Here is an 18,284-nt window from a genome sequence, read left to right on the forward strand (position 1 = left end):
TAATTTCTTCAAATAAATTGTGTCCCCCCTTTTTTCTGTGCTTCATCTTGGACTTTTATAATAGGGATGTTATTATGTGCGATGGAGTCTCTGAATTCCCTAAATCTGTTCCCATGTTTCATAATTCTTCCTTCTCTCTTTTGGTTAGCTTAATTGCTTTCCATTACTTTGTCTTCTAGGTCTATAATTCCCTCCTCTGCTTCTTCCAGCCTGCTCTCCCTTGCATCATAGGTATTTCTAATCCTGTTTATTGCACTTTTAATCTCTGATTGATTCTTTTTTAAGTCTTTTATCTTTATAGTAATGGTCTCACTGATCTCTTGTATACTTTTTGCAAGCTCAGTGTGTATCTTTATGATTGGTGCTGTTAATTCTCCATTGGGCATGTTACTTATATCTGTTTCCCTTATATCTTTCCCCATGGCCTCTTCTTGTTCCTTCATTTGGGATAAATTCCTCCATCTTTGCATTTTTTTTAAGTCTCTGCCTTATTCTTTGTATTAGAAAAGCCACTTATGTCTCCTGTTTCTGAAAATAATGGCCTTAGGGAGAGGTCATGTAGTGCTCAGGGACTGGTACTTCAAGGAGTGTCTCTGGTGTTTGCTGCATGCACTCTGCTATTGTGTCTTGGCTGCTTTATCCTTCAGGCCAGTTGTCTTCACAGACTTTTCTTGCCTACTGTGGGAAGTGTTTGGTCCTCGGCCTGAATGTGGTGAGTTTTAATTTGTTATGCTCTGGTGTGCTTATGAAATGAGACCTGTCACCATCTCCTCAGAAATGGGGCCATGCAGACCTCTCTGGTCGGAAATGTGTTGTGGGCAGCTGTTTGTGCTGGTCTTAGGGAGAAGTCTGCTGCACTCGGTTCAGGTAAGCATAACTGAGAAGGGCTGTCCCATTAGAGTGCAGGGGTGTGGGGCCTGGTGTATGCAAATTAGGCTGCCAGTGTCAGCACTGAACTGTTTCCAGCAGGTGGCTCTGTTTATGCTGAGGGGAATAGGAGGGAAATGGCACCAGCCAGCTCCCTTTTTCCCAGAGAGATGTCTCTGGGAAAGGTGCCACTCAGGGACACACTCAGAAGAGTGAATTGTCTTCACTTCATGTGCCTGAGGCACTCTTCAGATTGCTGTTTCCATACTGTCTCCCACTGGGTTATTATTTGCCTGCTTACTCTCTTGGAGCTGTGAAGTGCCTTCTGGGCTGTATCCCATCCAAGTTTGCTATCCTTTAAAACTACAAGTTTTAAGCTCTATTGATTGCAAGAACTCAGGAATTTCAGCCCCCCCTCCCCCGCTTTACCAAGACAGTGGCTTTGGGAAGCACTCATTCTTGTGCATTCCCTTGTGATCTCCTCTGGTTGTGTTCATGGGACAAGGTGATCTTAGGGTCCTCCTACTCCATCGTCATCTTTTCCCCAACTTATTAGTGGTTTTTGATATATAGTTACCATTAGGTTTGTGTATAGCCTCTTCTGCATATAGTGGTCTATATTAAGTTGATTGTCATTTAAATTTGAACCCATTTTTCATTCCTCCCCTCCCCATGTTTTGGGTAAATGTTTTTATATTTTACATCCTTTTATTTTGTGAGTTTGTTGACCCATTTTTTACAAAAATATTCATTTTTATTGTTTTTGTGTTTCCTACCTTCAGACTGTCACTTTTGATCTTTTTTTTCCCACTCAAAGAATCCCCTTTAATATTTATTGCAGGGTTCGTTTAGTGCTCAGGAACTTCTTTAGTATTTGTTTGCCTGAAAAACTCTTTATCTCTCCTATTCTGAATGATAGCTTTGCTGGACAGAGTGTTCTTGGCTGCGTATTTTTTTCCATTCAGCAGTTTGAATATATCATGCCACTCCCTTCTGACTTGCAAAGTTTCTGTTAAAAAAATCTTCTGCCTTATAGGTTCCCCTTGTCACTTATTGTCTTCTTTTGTCTTGCTGCCTTAAAAATGTTTCTTTATAACTTATTTTTGCCAACTTAATTACTACATGTCTTGGTTTGGGTCTGCCTTTGTTGATTTTGATGGCAGTTCTCTGTGCTCCCCTGATCTGGATACCTGTTTCCTTCCCCAGATTAGTGAAATTTTCAGCTATTATTTCCTCAAATAAATTTTCTGTCCATTCTCTCTCTTTCTTATTTTTCTGGGACTCCTATTATATGAATGTTATTATGTCTGATGTAGTTACTGATTTCCCTCTTATTTTGCATAATTCTTTTTTCTTTCTTCTGTTCATCTTGATTAGAGTAATGGTACTGTATATTCTAGTTCACTAATATGTTCCTTTCCTTTTTCCAGCTTGCTGTTAATTCCATCAAGTGTGTTTGTCATTTTGTGTATTGGCCCTTTTATCTCTGTTATGGTATTCCTCATTTCAATGTTAAGGGTCTCACTCATGTCTTCCACTCTTTTCTCAAACCCATTGGGTTTCCTTATGATCATTACTTTAGATGATCTTTCAGGCATGTTACTTATATTGGTTTTGCTTAGGTCTCTGGCTGTGTCCTCATCCTTTTCTTTCATTTGGAATAAATTTATCTTTCTTTTCATTTTGTCTAAGTCTCTTTGTCTGTTTCCGTGTGTTAAGAAAGTTATGCCACCTGTTCTTGAAGGTAATGGCTTTATGAAGAAGTCCTGTAGTGCCCTGTTCTGTGGTGGCTCCGGTTCCCCAAGTGCTCACACTTCCCAAAGTGTCTCCATTGTGTGCTGTTTTTGTTCTGCTGTTTTGTCCTGACGACTTTATCCCTCAGGCCAGTCATCTGTAGAGGCTATCTTGTCTACTGTGGTGTTATGGGAAGTGTTTGGTCCATGACCTAAATGTGGTGCTTTTTAACTAGTTGTGCTTTGGTCTGTTTGTGAAATGAGACCTTTTGCCACTGCTGCTGAAACTGAGTCTCTACAAAACTCCCAAGTTGGGAGACACAACTTGAGCAGAGTTTTGAGGCAGTCTTCTGGGGGAGGGCAGCCACTGTTCTGGGACTGAGGCAAGCTAGACTTGGAGTAGTGGTTCCACCAGAACATGGGGTGGGGAGACTTGGTACAAGCAGGTGAGGTAGAGAGTACAGACAATGTGCTGGTTTCCACAGGTTGCCCTGTGCTTATGCTAAAGGACAAGGGAGGGAAATGGCACCAGACAGTTCCTTTGTTCCTAGAAGGGTCTCTCCATAAACACTGCCTGTCTTGGATATGCTCTGAGATGAGTAAATAACCTCCTCACTCTGTGCCCCTGGCACTTCTCTGTTAAAAGTTTCCATGCTGTATGTCCATTGTTGTGTGTGCGTGTGTGTGTGTGTGTGTGTGTGTGTTTCTTTATTTGCCTGCCTTCTCTCCAGAAGCCACTATGTCCTCCAGGCTCTAACACATCCAAGCCCACTGACCTTTAAAACTCTAGGCTTTAAGCCCTGCTCATTGTGAGAACTCATGAAATTCAGTCCCTCTTTCTTTCTAAGCAATTGATATGGGGATTTTTTTCCCCTGTGTGCTCCACTTTCTGTTAGTCTGACTCTTGCCCTTCTCCGTAACTGTGGTTCCCTCTCCACCACAGCAGCCACAATATGTTTCTCTCCCAAACTCTCTTTTCACTTCCTACCTTCTTCAATGTGGCATCTTCTCTATCATTAGTTGTGGAGTTTGTTCTGCCAGTCTTCAGGCAGATTTCTCGGGTATTTAGGATGATTTGGTAGTTATCAAGTTGCATTCATGGGACAAGGTGGGCCTAGGGTCCTCCTACTCTATCACCATCTTCCAACCACCAATCTCCCTGTGCCTATATAAAATTTTTTATTATAAGATACATCATGATTTTAAAAACATTCAAACAATACAGAAATATGGGGAAAAAAGGAAAAGTCACTTTTCTACTATTCTCATCCTGATTTTCTATATATCCACTTACTGTTAATCATTTCTCATGATTTACACTTAAGTGTATTGGTACTGCCTTTATTCTGAGTATATACATATGTGGTGTGTGATCCATACACCATAATGGGGGTCATACGGTGTTAATGTTTTTTATATTACTTTATAAAATATTTAAGTTTATTTATTTATTTGGAGAGAGACAGAGAGAGCAGGGGAGAGGAAAAGAGAAAGGTAGAGAGAATTCCAAGCAGTCTCTGTGCTGTCAGCACAGAATCTGTGCTGAACTCATGAACCTGGGGTCAAACTCACAAACTGTGAGATGATGATCTGAGCCAAAACCAAGAATCAGATACTTCACCTACTGAGCCACCTTGTTGCCCCTTTCATTTAGCTTTCTATATGGAGTATACATATACAATCCAGATGCAACATAAGGATACTAAGCATGGAGCTATTTCAAAAAGTTTGATGAGCTTCTTCCAACGCCATTCCATGCCCTTGAGTTTCTGACCTTACACAGAAGGCCTGTAGCCTTAGCTGAGGGCCTATTCTAGTGAATCACATTGTGTCTGTGTATATGGCTTTATTTTTGAGTATATCTTAGGATATATTAGAAGAGAGGATATAGTTACTATAATGTGGTATGGTAGAAAGCGTCAGAGACCTGGGTTTGCATCCACTTTTTATTGTTCACTGTGATAAAAAAAAAAAAAAGATGTCTCAAACATCCCATGAGGTATTTCTATCCCCCTTTAAAGCTGAAGTAACAGATTGAACCAGGGAGAAGTGACTTATTTAAAGTCACACATCTAATACATAGTAGAGCCAGAATTCAAGCAAAGGCCTGTTTCAGGCAGAACCTGTGTGGTTTCTACTCTACCATTTTTGGCTCTTCTTTAGTACATCTGTAAGGATAGAGAAAATTTCTTCAAAGTGATTGCCACAAATTTTGACCAAAGCCTTGATAAAAGATTAAGTACTCTGTTCTCTTTCCAGTATCCAAATATCTCTTCTCTGACTCCCTTTGTTTTGTCATATCCCCCTTTTAGGAGAGAAGCCTTATAAATGTACCTGGGATGGCTGTTCCTGGAAATTTGCTCGTTCAGATGAGCTCACCCGCCATTTTCGCAAGCACACAGGCATCAAGCCCTTCCAGTGCACAGACTGCAACCGTAGCTTCTCTCGCTCTGACCACCTATCCCTGCACCGCAGGCGCCATGACACAATGTGAGCAGCATAGACTACACCAGAAGAGCTGTGCTGGTCTTGTGTGTGTGTGTGTGTGTGTGTGTGTGTGTGTGTGTATGCATGCACACCGAGATCATAACCATCTTTTCCTCTTTTACTTCAGCTTGCCTCAGGGATGGGGTAGGCGCAGCTCACTGAGCCAGGATGATGAGACTGTAGGAAAAAATAGATGATCTCCCATGGGGGCTCCTCATATTCTACTTTCACTTCTCCACTGTCCAGTCTCCAATTTTTTCAGCCTTGCATGGATTGAATTCCAGTGTGGCACCCATGGCTTCCCCCCATTCCTCCACCATACCCTTGCTCTGACATAAGACATTTCCCTACAAAAACAAAACAGGAAATCAAACTCAAGGCTGTGAACAAACATGCACTGCTTTTTATTCCAATTTGTCTCTTATTTTCTAGAATTCTTATCCTTTTTTTCTTTTTTTTGGAATCAGCATTTAAGAGTGGTTGGTAGTGTCTTAAAATGACATTTTGTAAATTTCCTAAACATAAAAAGGCATAATAATTTAGTTGATTGTTAAGGTTTACAGGGATTTGGGTCCTGAGTATAGGGCACATCCTCAGTGAATAAGATGAGTCCCTTGCCAAACTGAAAGATTTTGTAAATCCAATCCTATATGTTATTACAGTTTGGTTTTCAGAAAGTGCTGATGCTTCTTCACAAGTCTATCAGAAGGAATGAAATGATCTTCTCCTACTTGTCCTCTTTTTCTTCGTCCTTCTTCAGGATAAAGATTTGGCTGCACAGTTATCTTCTCTGTTAGGTTAAATTTGAAAAAGCTTTCAAAGCACACACTGACATGCCAGTAGGGAGAAAAGTGTTCCAGGAAAATATGTTGGGCAGCGACAGGAACAAACAAAACCAGTATCATTCTGAAAACAAATAGAGGGGGAATTTCATTTGGATAAGATTTCAGAAGCTCTGTAATCACAAACCTCATTCAAATGGCAGCCTGTTGAGGCAGTGTCTTGAGGGGCTGTTTATTCTTTTGTTTATGTAAAGCAACTGTTTTGAGCATATTGCATGGTGAGAAATCACACACTGGGGTTATTTTATACAGAAGTGAGGGGTTAGAAGAAAAAAAATGTGTTCATTCTGTGACATTATTAGCATGAATTCTTATATTTCAAATGGAATTTAAAAGGATTTTAGAGAAAACTGACACAAAAAAACATCTGATGTTCTGCAACTGCTATAAACCGCTAGCCATTTCTTTAGTCATTAAGGCAGGTTACATATTATACGCATCTGATTACCCAATTGGACTTTTAAGTAATAGTCTCTGGGACATCAAACCCTCTGTTCTAGGCTGTGGACTTCAGATCTACCTCCAAATGGCATATTTTCTCTACCTGGGGGCAGGGAGGGCTTTGCATCACTTAGTTTTAAATTCAGCCTCTCTTCTAAAGGTTGTCTTCATATTGAACCCCTTTTCTGTGGCAGATATTCAATCAGTCCCTGTGTGAATACTTTAGGTTACTACTTCCAAAGACCATCCATTCCAACTAAATCAAGAAATTCTAGTACCAAGAATGGATCTTATTAACCACTTAGTACTATCTATCATTTATATTTTAAAGATGAAACAAATATGGGCCAGATTCTTTCCCCAGATTTTTTATTGAAGTTTTATAGATCTGTGCACCCATTCTCCCAGGGATCACATTCTAAAACCAAAATAAAGAAAAATTTTACATAATTGGTTGCAGTATTTCTCCAATTTTATATGCTATGCTTCAGAAAACTAGACCACTCACAGTATTATTTACAGTTGATTAAATACTAAGTAAAATGTGTTTGTGGTCATTGGTATATAACATTAGACACACAATTTTTCTATTCAAACACTGTCTATAATATTTCATATTTGATTTACCTCATTTTCACTTACAGTGTCTTTCCAGACTATAAACTGTCATAAATTCAAAGACTGTATTTTTCTCAAAATGACATATGAATTTTTAATATTATTGTTATTTTGATATAGGCTTTCCCCTGACTTTGGGTGTTCAAGTTACACACTGTAAACTAATTGATGAAGCATTAGGAGATATCTAGGGCCAGTCTGTTAAAGGGAAATTCTATGTAGCTATAAGACAGATGGTTAAAGGTGCATTACCATCACACATAAGTTTAAGCATTTAATTGGGTAGTTGATATGGCATTTCATAGTAAAGAGCTTAGCCATTTTCTCCAGAACTTTGATCCTGAGTCTCCTTTTCTAGAGTACACACATAAATGACTTGTGCCCCTTGGACCTCAGGATCTTTTGCACTGAGCATATAATCTTATAAATAAAGGCTATCAATCATACTGTTGTACTAAGATGATCAAATTAAGTTTCTAAATACTGGTATCTCTGACATCCTTAAGTCTAACCCTTTACTCATTTTTTTTCCCCTTCAAAGTAATGTGGGACTTTGTTAATGCTTTATTGTTACAAAACATTTCAAACCCTATTCTCATTGCCCTGTCCCCTCCAAATAATGGTTAAAAAAAAATCCTTCCAATTATTTACATATATTGTAATAAATATGTCTAAATGCATTTAGAGTGTTTCATAGAGATCCAAATACAGTACACTACAGTACTACACCAAAACTACATATAATTTTGCTAAATAAACAGTGAGATGGAAAGGAACTATTTTAGCTGACATTTGGAATTAATTGAATTTACTGTGCTCATGCCAGCAAAGCACCATTAAGTGGACATTTCCCATGACATGAAAAATAGCCTTGTTTGATAAGGTTGGATAATATTCTGGGATTCGTTGCCATGGAATTCTTCCATCTGTAGATGATTGGCAGTTGAACATAGGTATCAATAATTATGATTGGAGAATTCAGGGAAAACTATGAGGAATTGAACTGGTTGGGTAGGTTAGGTGGATTGAATTATGGTAACACAAAATGTTTCTGAGAGTAAGATCTTTTTTTTAAGAGTAAGATATTTTTAAATAAACTTTTTTAAATTTAACTTTTTAATATTTATTTTTGAGAGAGAACACGAGTGGGGGTGGGCAGATAGAGAGGGAGACACAGAATCTGAAGCTGGCTGCAGGCTCTGAGCTGTCCGCACAGAGTCCAACATGGGGCTCGAACTCACAAACTATGAGATCATAACCTGAGCCAAAGCCAGATGTTTAACCAACTGAGGCATGCAGGGACCCCCTTTTTACTTTAGAACTGTTTTAGATTTACAGAAAATTGTGAAGATAGTACAGAGAGTTTACCTATAAACAGTATCCAGTTTTCCCTTTTATTAATATCTTTTATGAATTCATTAGTAAGGTATATTTGTTACAGCTAATGAAGTAATATGATACATTATTATTACCTAAAGTTCAAACTTTATTCAGATTTTCTGTTTTTACCTAATATTCTTTTTTTAAGCATCCTATTCAGGATACCACATTACATTTAATAGTTATGCCTCCTTATGCTTCTCTTGGTTGTGACAATTTCTCAGACTTTCCTTGTTTCCTATGACATTGACAGTTTTGAGGAGTATGTCCCAAATTGTCTGATGTTTTCTTCATGATGAAACTGAGGTTATGGTTTGAAGAAGGAAGATCATAGAGGTGAACTACCATTTGTATCACATTATATTAACATGGCTTATACTCTGGATGTTAACCTTGATCATCTGGCTGAGATTGTGTTTGTTAGATTTCTCCTCTGTACCCTTCCTTTCCCTATCTCCACACTGTACTTTCTGGAAGGAAGTCACTATGTGAAGCCCACACTTAAGCAGTGGTAAATTATGCACCACATCCTAGAGGGCCTCTAGATAAATTATTTTAATTCTTTGCATGAGAGATTTGTCTTTTCTTTCTCATTTATTTATTTATTAAATCATTTACTTGTAGCAGTAGGGGTTCATGGATATTTATTTTGTACCTTGAGTTATAATCCAATACAACTTTATTTTGTTTCTCAAATTGCTCCAGCTTTGCCCACTGGGCACTCTTGGGTTGACTTCCAAGTACTTTTGACATGCCCTCATCACATTTTTATTAGCACATTCTTATTTTCTGGTACTACAAAATGCTCCAGTCTAATCATATATATTTTTTTGCCCCCAGTCTAATCATATATATATATTTTTGCCCTCTCTTACAATCAACCATTTATTTAAAGTGTACTGGTCCCTTTTACTGGAGAATTATTTTAGAAACCAAGACCTGGATATTTGATATGCTTGTTGCTACTGGGCATTGTTGATTCTAGGTGATCTCAGCTGACAGAGCAGGAAATATGTGTGTGTACACTAACCCATGTATATACATATCTAGAAATATGTCTATATGTAATCATCCATATCCTTATTAAGCTGAATGTGAGTTTATACTGATGTCTGCAATTCATTACCACATGGTTCATTGTAAACCTTTACCTTTGTTTATATATAACCTCCCATTCCAACACTGAGAATCCTACTCCCACACTCTGTCATCTATTTACTTAATTGTTCAATCACAGTCTACACGTATAGTGGCATCTCAATTGTTAACCTGTACACCTGTGAGAAACAACTAGAGCACAGTGCTTAGGTATATAATAGTAATATATTTAGAACCCCAACAGCTCTTTGAAACAAAGTGATCTGCAAAATTCAGGAATTAGGGATTTCTGTGATCTGAGTTCCAGGAATATGGGGTCTATCTCTTCCAAAAAAAACTTTTCTCAAGGATCAAAACATTGGGAATTGACCTAACCTTGAATAAGTCAAGATAAATTATTGACTCTTCAGTATGTTAATACTTATATAGAGAGGTGGACACAGAATAAAGTAGGTGAGCCCAATTGAATTATTGAGCATTATTTTTCTCACTGGTAAATATGTCTCTCTGAAAATAGGGGTGCTACCTTAAATTATCTCTCTTCATATTTTCCTGTCCCTCACTTGGTAAAAGTTAGGCAAGTCACAACAACTCTCTGTGACTCAGTCAACCCATCTACAAAATGGAGATCCAAAAATCTACCTCACAGAAATGTTGTGAGGATTCTCATTAAGAGATGTTGGCAAAAATAATAAGAGATATTTAAATTAACAACAAAGTATTATGATCATCACTATGATAATAACTATAGTACCCAAAATTTACCCTAGAAAAGGGAGAGACTTAGGCTGCCTGTGTCATAAAGAACTAAATTTGAATCAATAAGAAAGATAATTGAGAGTGGTCGCTGGAAGTAATATTATTTCTTCTCTTTCTTCCCCTTACATTCACTTTATTACTACCTGTAGGATTCTCATCTGTTTCCGGACTTGAAGCACATAAGGACCCAAATGAATAAGTAGGCAAAACCCATTGCTTCAAAAGCTGAATTCTTCCCTTATTCTCACTTTGGACCACATTATATGTAACCCTGTTAGAAGCACAAAGGTAATTTCCCAGATCCTTTCAGACTTTGGCCAGTTCAACTTCACCAGTTACATTTTTCTTTTTCCCTACTTACTGTCCTCTAAATAGTATAGATAAGGAAGGATGTGAGGTGAGGTGGTTGGGGAGAGAGTGGGATGGAATAGGATACAATTTATGCCAGTGACAGAATATTTCTTTGATTCCCAAACACTGGTTTTACTATCAATTTCCTTTTTTTCTGGTGGTGGGTCAAGGGCAGAAGGAAAGAGGATATTTTGTTAACTGTTAAGAAACTTTCCTTCCCTTCCAGTAGATATTTCCCAGGATCAGTACAAGTAGCTGTGTTGGCCATTACATTATAACTATGTTGTATAGAGTGCCATTTTAATTGTATTGTTGAATAAGAAGAGGAAGAAAATTCCTAATAAGTGTCCATTCTTGTTTTTTGACATGAGGTCACAGCAGGAAAGCAATGTCAGAAACTGAGTCCTTTTTTGTGAGTTGAGAAAAGGAGCCTGCAGTGAAGGGATTGCTTAAATTTTATGTCATCATTTAAAGAGATTATAAAACAGTATATTAAGCTTTAGCCTCTATTACTCTTATGTTTGTGCCTCCTTCTTTTAGTGTTTTAGAGCAATACTTGATTTTTCCTCTATTTTATGTTAGTTCTTGCTCCAGAGATATGGTTTCAAGGCTACTATCATGAGGAATCTCTCACATACAACTCCGTTATGCACCTGGGGATACTCAAAAATTACTTAAGTTAGCGTAGCCACTCAGAGTATTCTCTTCCTAGCCCAATGGGGCTCTCATTCTGTTGCAGCCAGGCAGGGTGTATGCTTGGGTACTAAGCAATCTTGTTTGATTGTTGTACTTTTTTATTAATAAAAATATATTAAACTCCAGAAACCATGGTTAATATCTTGACTTTTTCTCCATTTTATGTTTCATCAACATGGCATGTAGTAGATTATTATCTTTACATTAGCTGGGTAAACTTGTGGGGAATATACATTACAGTAACATGGTGCAGGAAAGGAAGCTGGGCTATATACATACAATAATTTCTCTGTTTCAGCACATAATTTCTCTGTTTCCCCATGTTCGGGAGCATATTCACCTATGTCTCTGAATGAGGTTCCATGAAGACTGTGTGTTCCTTTTATATATTTCCTAAAGTGGAACTCACAAGACTTTATGAGATACTCAGTAGGCTAAGTTTTCCTGCTCATCACTGTTGTCCTCAAAATTTTATTTTATTCTATGAATACTGGAGAAGAAGGTATTGGGACATCGTTAGCTACCTTAGTACAAATACCAGTCCTGGGTGGGGATGTAGGAAACTGCTGTGACTAAAGACTGTGCTTTTACACAACCTAAAACAGCAGAACACACATCCTTTTCAAATGTACACAAAGGATTCTCCAGAGTAGATCACATATTTTTCCACGAAACAAGCTTCAACAGAATTAGAATAGAAGTCATACCATGCATCTTTTCTGACCACAATGCTACAAAACTAGAAGTCAACCACAAGAAAAAAATCTGGAAAGAGCACAAATAAATGGAGGTTTAATAACATTCTGCTAAACAGTGAAGGGGTAACCAAGAAATAAAAGAAGAAACTAAAAACACATGGAAACAAATGAAAATGAAAACACAACTGTCCAAGAACAGTGGGATGCAGCAAAAGTGATTCTAAGACACAAGTATATAGCAATACAGGCCTACATCAAAAGGCAAGAAAAATCACAAACAACCTAACTGTACACCTAAAGAAGTTAGAAAAAGAACACAAACAAAACATAAAGCCAGCAGAAGGAAGGAAATAATAAAAGGGCAGAAATAAATGACAAAGAAACTAAAAGATAGAATAGATCAATTAAACCAGGAGTTGGTTCTTTGAAAAACTCAATAAAATTAATAAGCCTCTAACCAAACTTATCAAGAAAAAAGGAGAGAGGACTCATGAATAAAATCACAAAAGAGAGGAAAAATAAACACCACCACAGAAATACAAACAATCATAGGAGAATTTTATGAAAAATCATATGACAACAAATTGGATAACCTAGAAGAAATGTATAAATTCCTAGGAACATATAAACTACCAAAACAAACAGGATGAAAGAGAAAATTTGAATATACTGATAAACAGCAAAGAAATTGAATTGGTAATCAAAAAATTCACAAGAAACAAAAATCTAGAACCAAGTGGACTCACTGGCAAATTCTACCAAACATTTAAAGAACAGATAGATAATACCTTTTTTTTCTCAAATTATTCCAATAAATAGAAAAGTAAAGAAAATTTCCAAATTGATCCTATGAGGCCAGCATTACCCTGATACCAAATCCAGATATAGACACCACCAGAAATGAACTAGAGGCCAATATCTCTGATTAACATAGATGCAAAAATCCTCAACAAAATAATGCAAACCAAATCCAACTTTCTTTTTTAAATTTATTCACCTTTTCCAAGTGGTATTTATTCTTGAGTTTCAAGTGTGGTTCAATATTCACAAATGAATCAATTGACATAATACATCACATCAATAAGAAAAGGGATATGAACCATATGATCTGTTAAATAGATGCAGAAAAAATCCTTTCACAAAGTACAACATAGAATTATGAAGAAAACGCTCAACAAAGGTGGTTTAGAGGAAGCATACCTCAACTTACTAAAGACCATCTAAAAACCACCCAAATGTAACATCATCTTTAGTGGAGAAAAACCGGGGCTTTTCCCGTAAGGCCAGGACCAAGACAAGGATGTCAATTCTCACCAATTTTATTCAAAATAGTACTGGAAGTCCTAGCCACAAGAATCAGGCAACAACAAGAAATAAAAAGCATCCAGATCGGTAAGGAAGAAGTAAATCTCAGTATTCATGAATGATTTTTTTCTTCCAAATTTTAATTTAAATTACAGGTCGTTAACATATAGTGTAATGTTGGTTTCCAGAATAAATCTAGTGATTCTTCACTTACATATAACACCCTGTGCTCATCATAACAAGTGTCCTACTTAGTACTCATTGCCTATTTAGCTCACCCTCCTGCCCACCTATCCTCCAACAACCCTCAGTTCTCTATTGTTAAGCATCTCTTATGCTTTACTTCCCTCTTTCTGTCTTTTTTCCCCTTCCCATTTGTTCATGTTTTGTTTCCTAAATTCCACATATGAGCGAAATCATAAGGTATTTGTCTTTCTCTGCCTGACTTATTTCCCTTAGCATATTACACTCTAATTCCATCCACATCATTGTAAATAGTGATATTTCATTCTTTTTTGATGGCTAATATTCCATTGTATATATGTATCACTTCTTTTTATTTTATTTCATTTTATTATTTTATTTCATTTCATTATTTATTTACTTTTATTTTACTTATTACTTTACTTTATTTCATTTTAGAAAGAGAGAGCCCAGGCTCAATCCCATGAACCTGGGATCATGACTTGAGCCAATTTCAAGAGTTGGACATTCAACTGAGTCACTCAGGCACCCCAATATAACACATCTTTTTATCCACTCATCAGTTGAAGGACATTTGGGCTTTTTCCATAATTTGGCTATTGTTGATATTGCTGCTATAAACATTAGGGTGAATGTGACACTATGAATCAGTATTTTTATATCCTTTGGATAAATAACTAGTAGTACAACTGCTGGGTAATAGGATAATTTTATCTTTAACATTCTGAGGAATCTCCACACTGTTTTCCAGAGTGGCTGCATCACTTTGCATTTCCACCAACAGTGTAAGAGGGGTCCCCTTTCTCCACATGTTCAACAACATCTATTGTTTCCTAAGTTGTTAATTTCAGCAATTCTGGCAGGTGTGAGGTGTCCTTCTGACAGGATTTTTGTGGATTTGATTTGTATTATCCTGATCATGAGTGATGATAAGCATTTTTTCATCATCAGTGTCTGTTAGCCATTTGTATTTCTTCTTTGGAGAAGTGTCTATTCATGTCTTTTACCCATTTCCTAATTAGATTATTTGTTTTTTGGTGTTGAGCTTGATAAGTTCTTAATAGATTTTGTGTACTGTTTATCTGATACGCCATTGGCAAATATCTTCTCCCATTCCATAGGTTGCCTTTTAGTTTTGCTGATTGTTTCCTTTGCTGTGTACAAGCTTTTTATCTTGATGAAGTCCAAATGGCTCATTTTTGCTTTCATTTTCATTGCCTCCAGAGACATGTCTAGTAAGAAGTTACTATGACCTACATCAAAGAAGTTGCTGCCTATGTTCTTTTCTAGGATTTTGATGGTTTCCTGTCTCACATTTAGCTCTTTCATCCATTTTGAATTTATTTTTATGTATAGTGTAGCCACTATGGAAAACAGCATGGAAGTTCCTCAAAAAGTTAAAAATAGAACTACCATATGATCCAGCAATTGCACAACTAGTTATTTACCCAAAGGATACTTATTGAAAGGGATGCATGCACCCCAATGTTTGTAGCAGCATTGTCTACAATAACCACATTATGGAAATAGCCCAAGTGTACACTGACAGATGAATGGATGAAGAAGATACAGTACATATGTACAATGGAATATTACTCAACCATAAAAAAGAACAAAATCTTGCCATTTTCATGGATGTAGATGGAGCTAGGGCGTATTATGCTAAATAAAATAAGTTAGAGAAAGACAAATGCCATATGATTTTCCTAACACGTGGAGATTAAGAAGCAAAACAAATGTACATAGCTGAAAGAAAAAGAGAATAAAATCAAGAAATAGACTCATACCTATAGAGAACAAACTGATGGTTACAGAAGCGGTGGTAGGTGGGGGGGATGTGTTAAATAGGTGATGGATAATTAGGAGAGCAGTTGTTGTGATGAACACCAGGTGTTGTATATAAGTGGTAAATCACTAAATTCCACACCATAAATTAATATTACAAAGTATGTTAAGGAACCAGAATTTAAATGCTAACTTGGAGAAAATTTTTAAAAGCTTATGGGGGAAAACATTGCACATATGAAAGAAAGCATATATTATGTTTCTTTTTCTAACAGACTTATTTTACTTAGCAAAATACTCTCTAGCTACATCGATGTCATTGCAAATGGTAAGATTTCATTATTTTTCATGGCTGAGTAATATTCCATTGTGTATATACTACTTCTTCTTTATCCATTTATCAATGATAGACTTTGGGTATCTTTCCATAATTTTACTATGGATGAAAATGCTGCTAAACATATCAGGTTGTATGTGTCCCTTCACATCAGTATTTTTATATCCTTTGGGTAAATACATAGTTGTGCAATTGCTGAGTCATAGGTAGTTCTATTTTTAACTCTTTGAGGAAACTCCATACTATTTTACAGAGTGACTGCACCACTTTACATTCCCACCAACAGTATAAGAGGGTTCACTTTTCTCCACATCCTCACCAATATCTGTTGTTTCCTATGTTGTTAATTTTAGCAATTCTGACAGGTGTGAGGTAGTATCTCTTTATGGATTTTATTTGTATTTCCCTAAGGATGAGTGATGCTGAACATCTTTTCCTGTGTCTGTTAGCCATCTATATGATTTCTTTGGATACATGCCTTTTAATTTCTTTTGTTGTCTGATTGCTGAGGGTAGATATCCCAGTAATATGCTAAATAACAATGGTGAGAGTGGACATTCTTGTCTTGTTCCTGACTGTGGAGGAAACGATCTCAGTTGTTCCCCATTGAGGATGATATTAGCTGTGGGTCTTTTGTGTATGGCCTTCATTATGTTGAGATATGTTCCCTACATCCCTACTTTGTTGAGGGTTTATATCAAGAAAGGATGCTGACTTTGACAAATGCTTTTTCTGCATCTTTTGAGAGGATCATATGGTTCTTATCCTTTCTTTTATTAACGTGGTATATCACATTGATTGATTTACAAATAGCAAACCTCCCTTGCAGCTCAAGAATCAATCCCACTAGATCGTGGTGAATAAATCTTTTATTTTCTGTGTAGAAAGCAAATTTATTTTGTTTTTTAACTTTTATTTAAATTTTAGTTAGTTAACATAAAATGCAATATTGGTATCTGGAGTAGAATTCATTGATTCATCACTTACATACAACACCCAGAGCTCATCATAACAATTGCCCTCTTTCATACCCATCACCCGTCTAGCTCACCTCCCACCCACCTCTCTCCATCATCCTTAGTTTGTTCTCTATTGCTCACAGACTCTTGTGATTTGCTTCCCTCCCTCCTCATTCCCCTTATCATATGTTCATCTTTTTTTTTCTTAAATTCCACACATGAGTGAAATCATACAGTATTTGTTTTTCTCTGATTGACTTATTTCTCTTGACGTAATACATTCTACCTCCACCCACATTGTTGCAAATGGCAGGTTTAATTCTTTTGATGGCTGAGTAATATTCCATTTTATATTTACATATATAGATAGATCATAGATAGATAGATAATTAGATAGATAGATACATCTTCCTTATCCATTCATTACGTGATAAACATTTGGGTTTTCCCCATAGTTTGCTACTATTGGTAATGCTTGTATAAACATTGAGGTATATGTACACTTTCAAATCTGTACTTGTGTAATATTTTTGTAAATACCTAGTACTGCAATTGCTGTATCATAAGGTAGTTCCACTTTTAGTTTTGGAGAAACCTCCATAATGTTCTCCAGAGTGGCTGTATCTGTTTGCATTCCCACAAACACTTCAAGAGGGTTGCCCTTTTCTGAAACATTGTCAATACTTGTTGTGTCTTGTGTTGTTAATTTTACCCATTCTGACAGGTGTATAGTGGTATCTCATCGTGGTTTTGATTTGTATTTCGTGGATGATCAGTGATGTGGGACATCATTTCGTGTGTCTCTTAGGCACATGAATGTCTTATTTGGAAGCGTGTCTATGTTTTCTGCCCATTTTTTAACTGGGTTATTTGTTTTGTGTGTGTGTGTGTGTCTTGAGTTTGATAAGTTCTTTATAGATTTTGGATACTAACCGATTATTAAATATGTTGTTTGAAAATCTCTTCTCCCATTCTGTAAGTTGCCTTTCAGTTTTGTTTACTGTCTCTTTCACTGTGTAGAAGCTTTTTATCTTGATAAAGTCCCAATACTTCATGTTTCCTTTTGTTTCCATTCCGTGATAATGTGTCTAGTAAGAAGTTGGTATGGCTGGTGTCAAAGAGGTTGCTGCCTGTGCTCTACTCCAGAATTTTGATGGTTTCCTGTCTCACATTAGGTATTTCACCCCCTTTTCAATTTGTTATTGTGTATGGTGTAAGAAAGTGGTCCAGTTTCCTTCTTCTGTATGTTGTTGTTCAGTGTTTTCAACACATTTTTTGAAGAGGCTTTTTCCATTGGATATTCTTTCCTGCTTTGTTGAAGATTTGGTGACCATATACTTGTCAATCCATTTCTGGGTTTTATATTCTGTTCCATTGATCTATGTGTCTGTTTTTGTGTCAGTACCATACTGTCTTATTACTACACCTTTGTAGTAGAGCTTTAAATCCATAATTGTGATGCCTCCAGTTTTGTTTTTCATATATGTATATAATTTTTTTGAAAAATTGATTTCCATACAACACCCAGTGCTCATCCCAACAGGTGTCCTCCCCAATGCCCATCACCCACTCTCTCCTCTCCCCCACCCCCCATCAACCCTCAGCTTGTTCTCAGTATTTAAGAGTCTCTTATGGTTTGCCTCATTCCCTCTCTGTAAATTTTCCCCCTTCCCCTCCCCCACCCTGGTTAAGTTTTCTTCTGTTAAGTTTCACAGGATCCACAT

At 36.8% G+C, this 18,284-nt stretch overlaps 1 protein-coding gene across 1 annotated transcript in view; it reads left to right on the forward strand.

The window, feature by feature from the left end:
- KLF8 (KLF transcription factor 8) overlaps window positions 1-7,434 on the forward strand; it is a 68,103-nt gene extending 60,669 nt beyond the window's left edge. Inside the window, exon 5 of the mRNA XM_040466878.1 lies at window positions 4,913-7,434. Within this exon, the coding sequence (XP_040322812.1) occupies window positions 4,913-5,094 (182 nt within the window). The 3' untranslated portion in view covers window positions 5,095-7,434. The remainder of the gene's footprint in view (window positions 1-4,912) is intronic.
- The last annotated feature ends 10,850 nt before the right edge of the window (window positions 7,435-18,284 follow it).

The sequence above is a fragment of the Herpailurus yagouaroundi genome, unplaced genomic scaffold, assembly GCF_014898765.1.
Source record: "Herpailurus yagouaroundi ecotype Mexico unplaced genomic scaffold, PumYag 66807, whole genome shotgun sequence".
Classification (NCBI taxonomy): domain Eukaryota; kingdom Metazoa; phylum Chordata; class Mammalia; order Carnivora; family Felidae; genus Herpailurus; species Herpailurus yagouaroundi.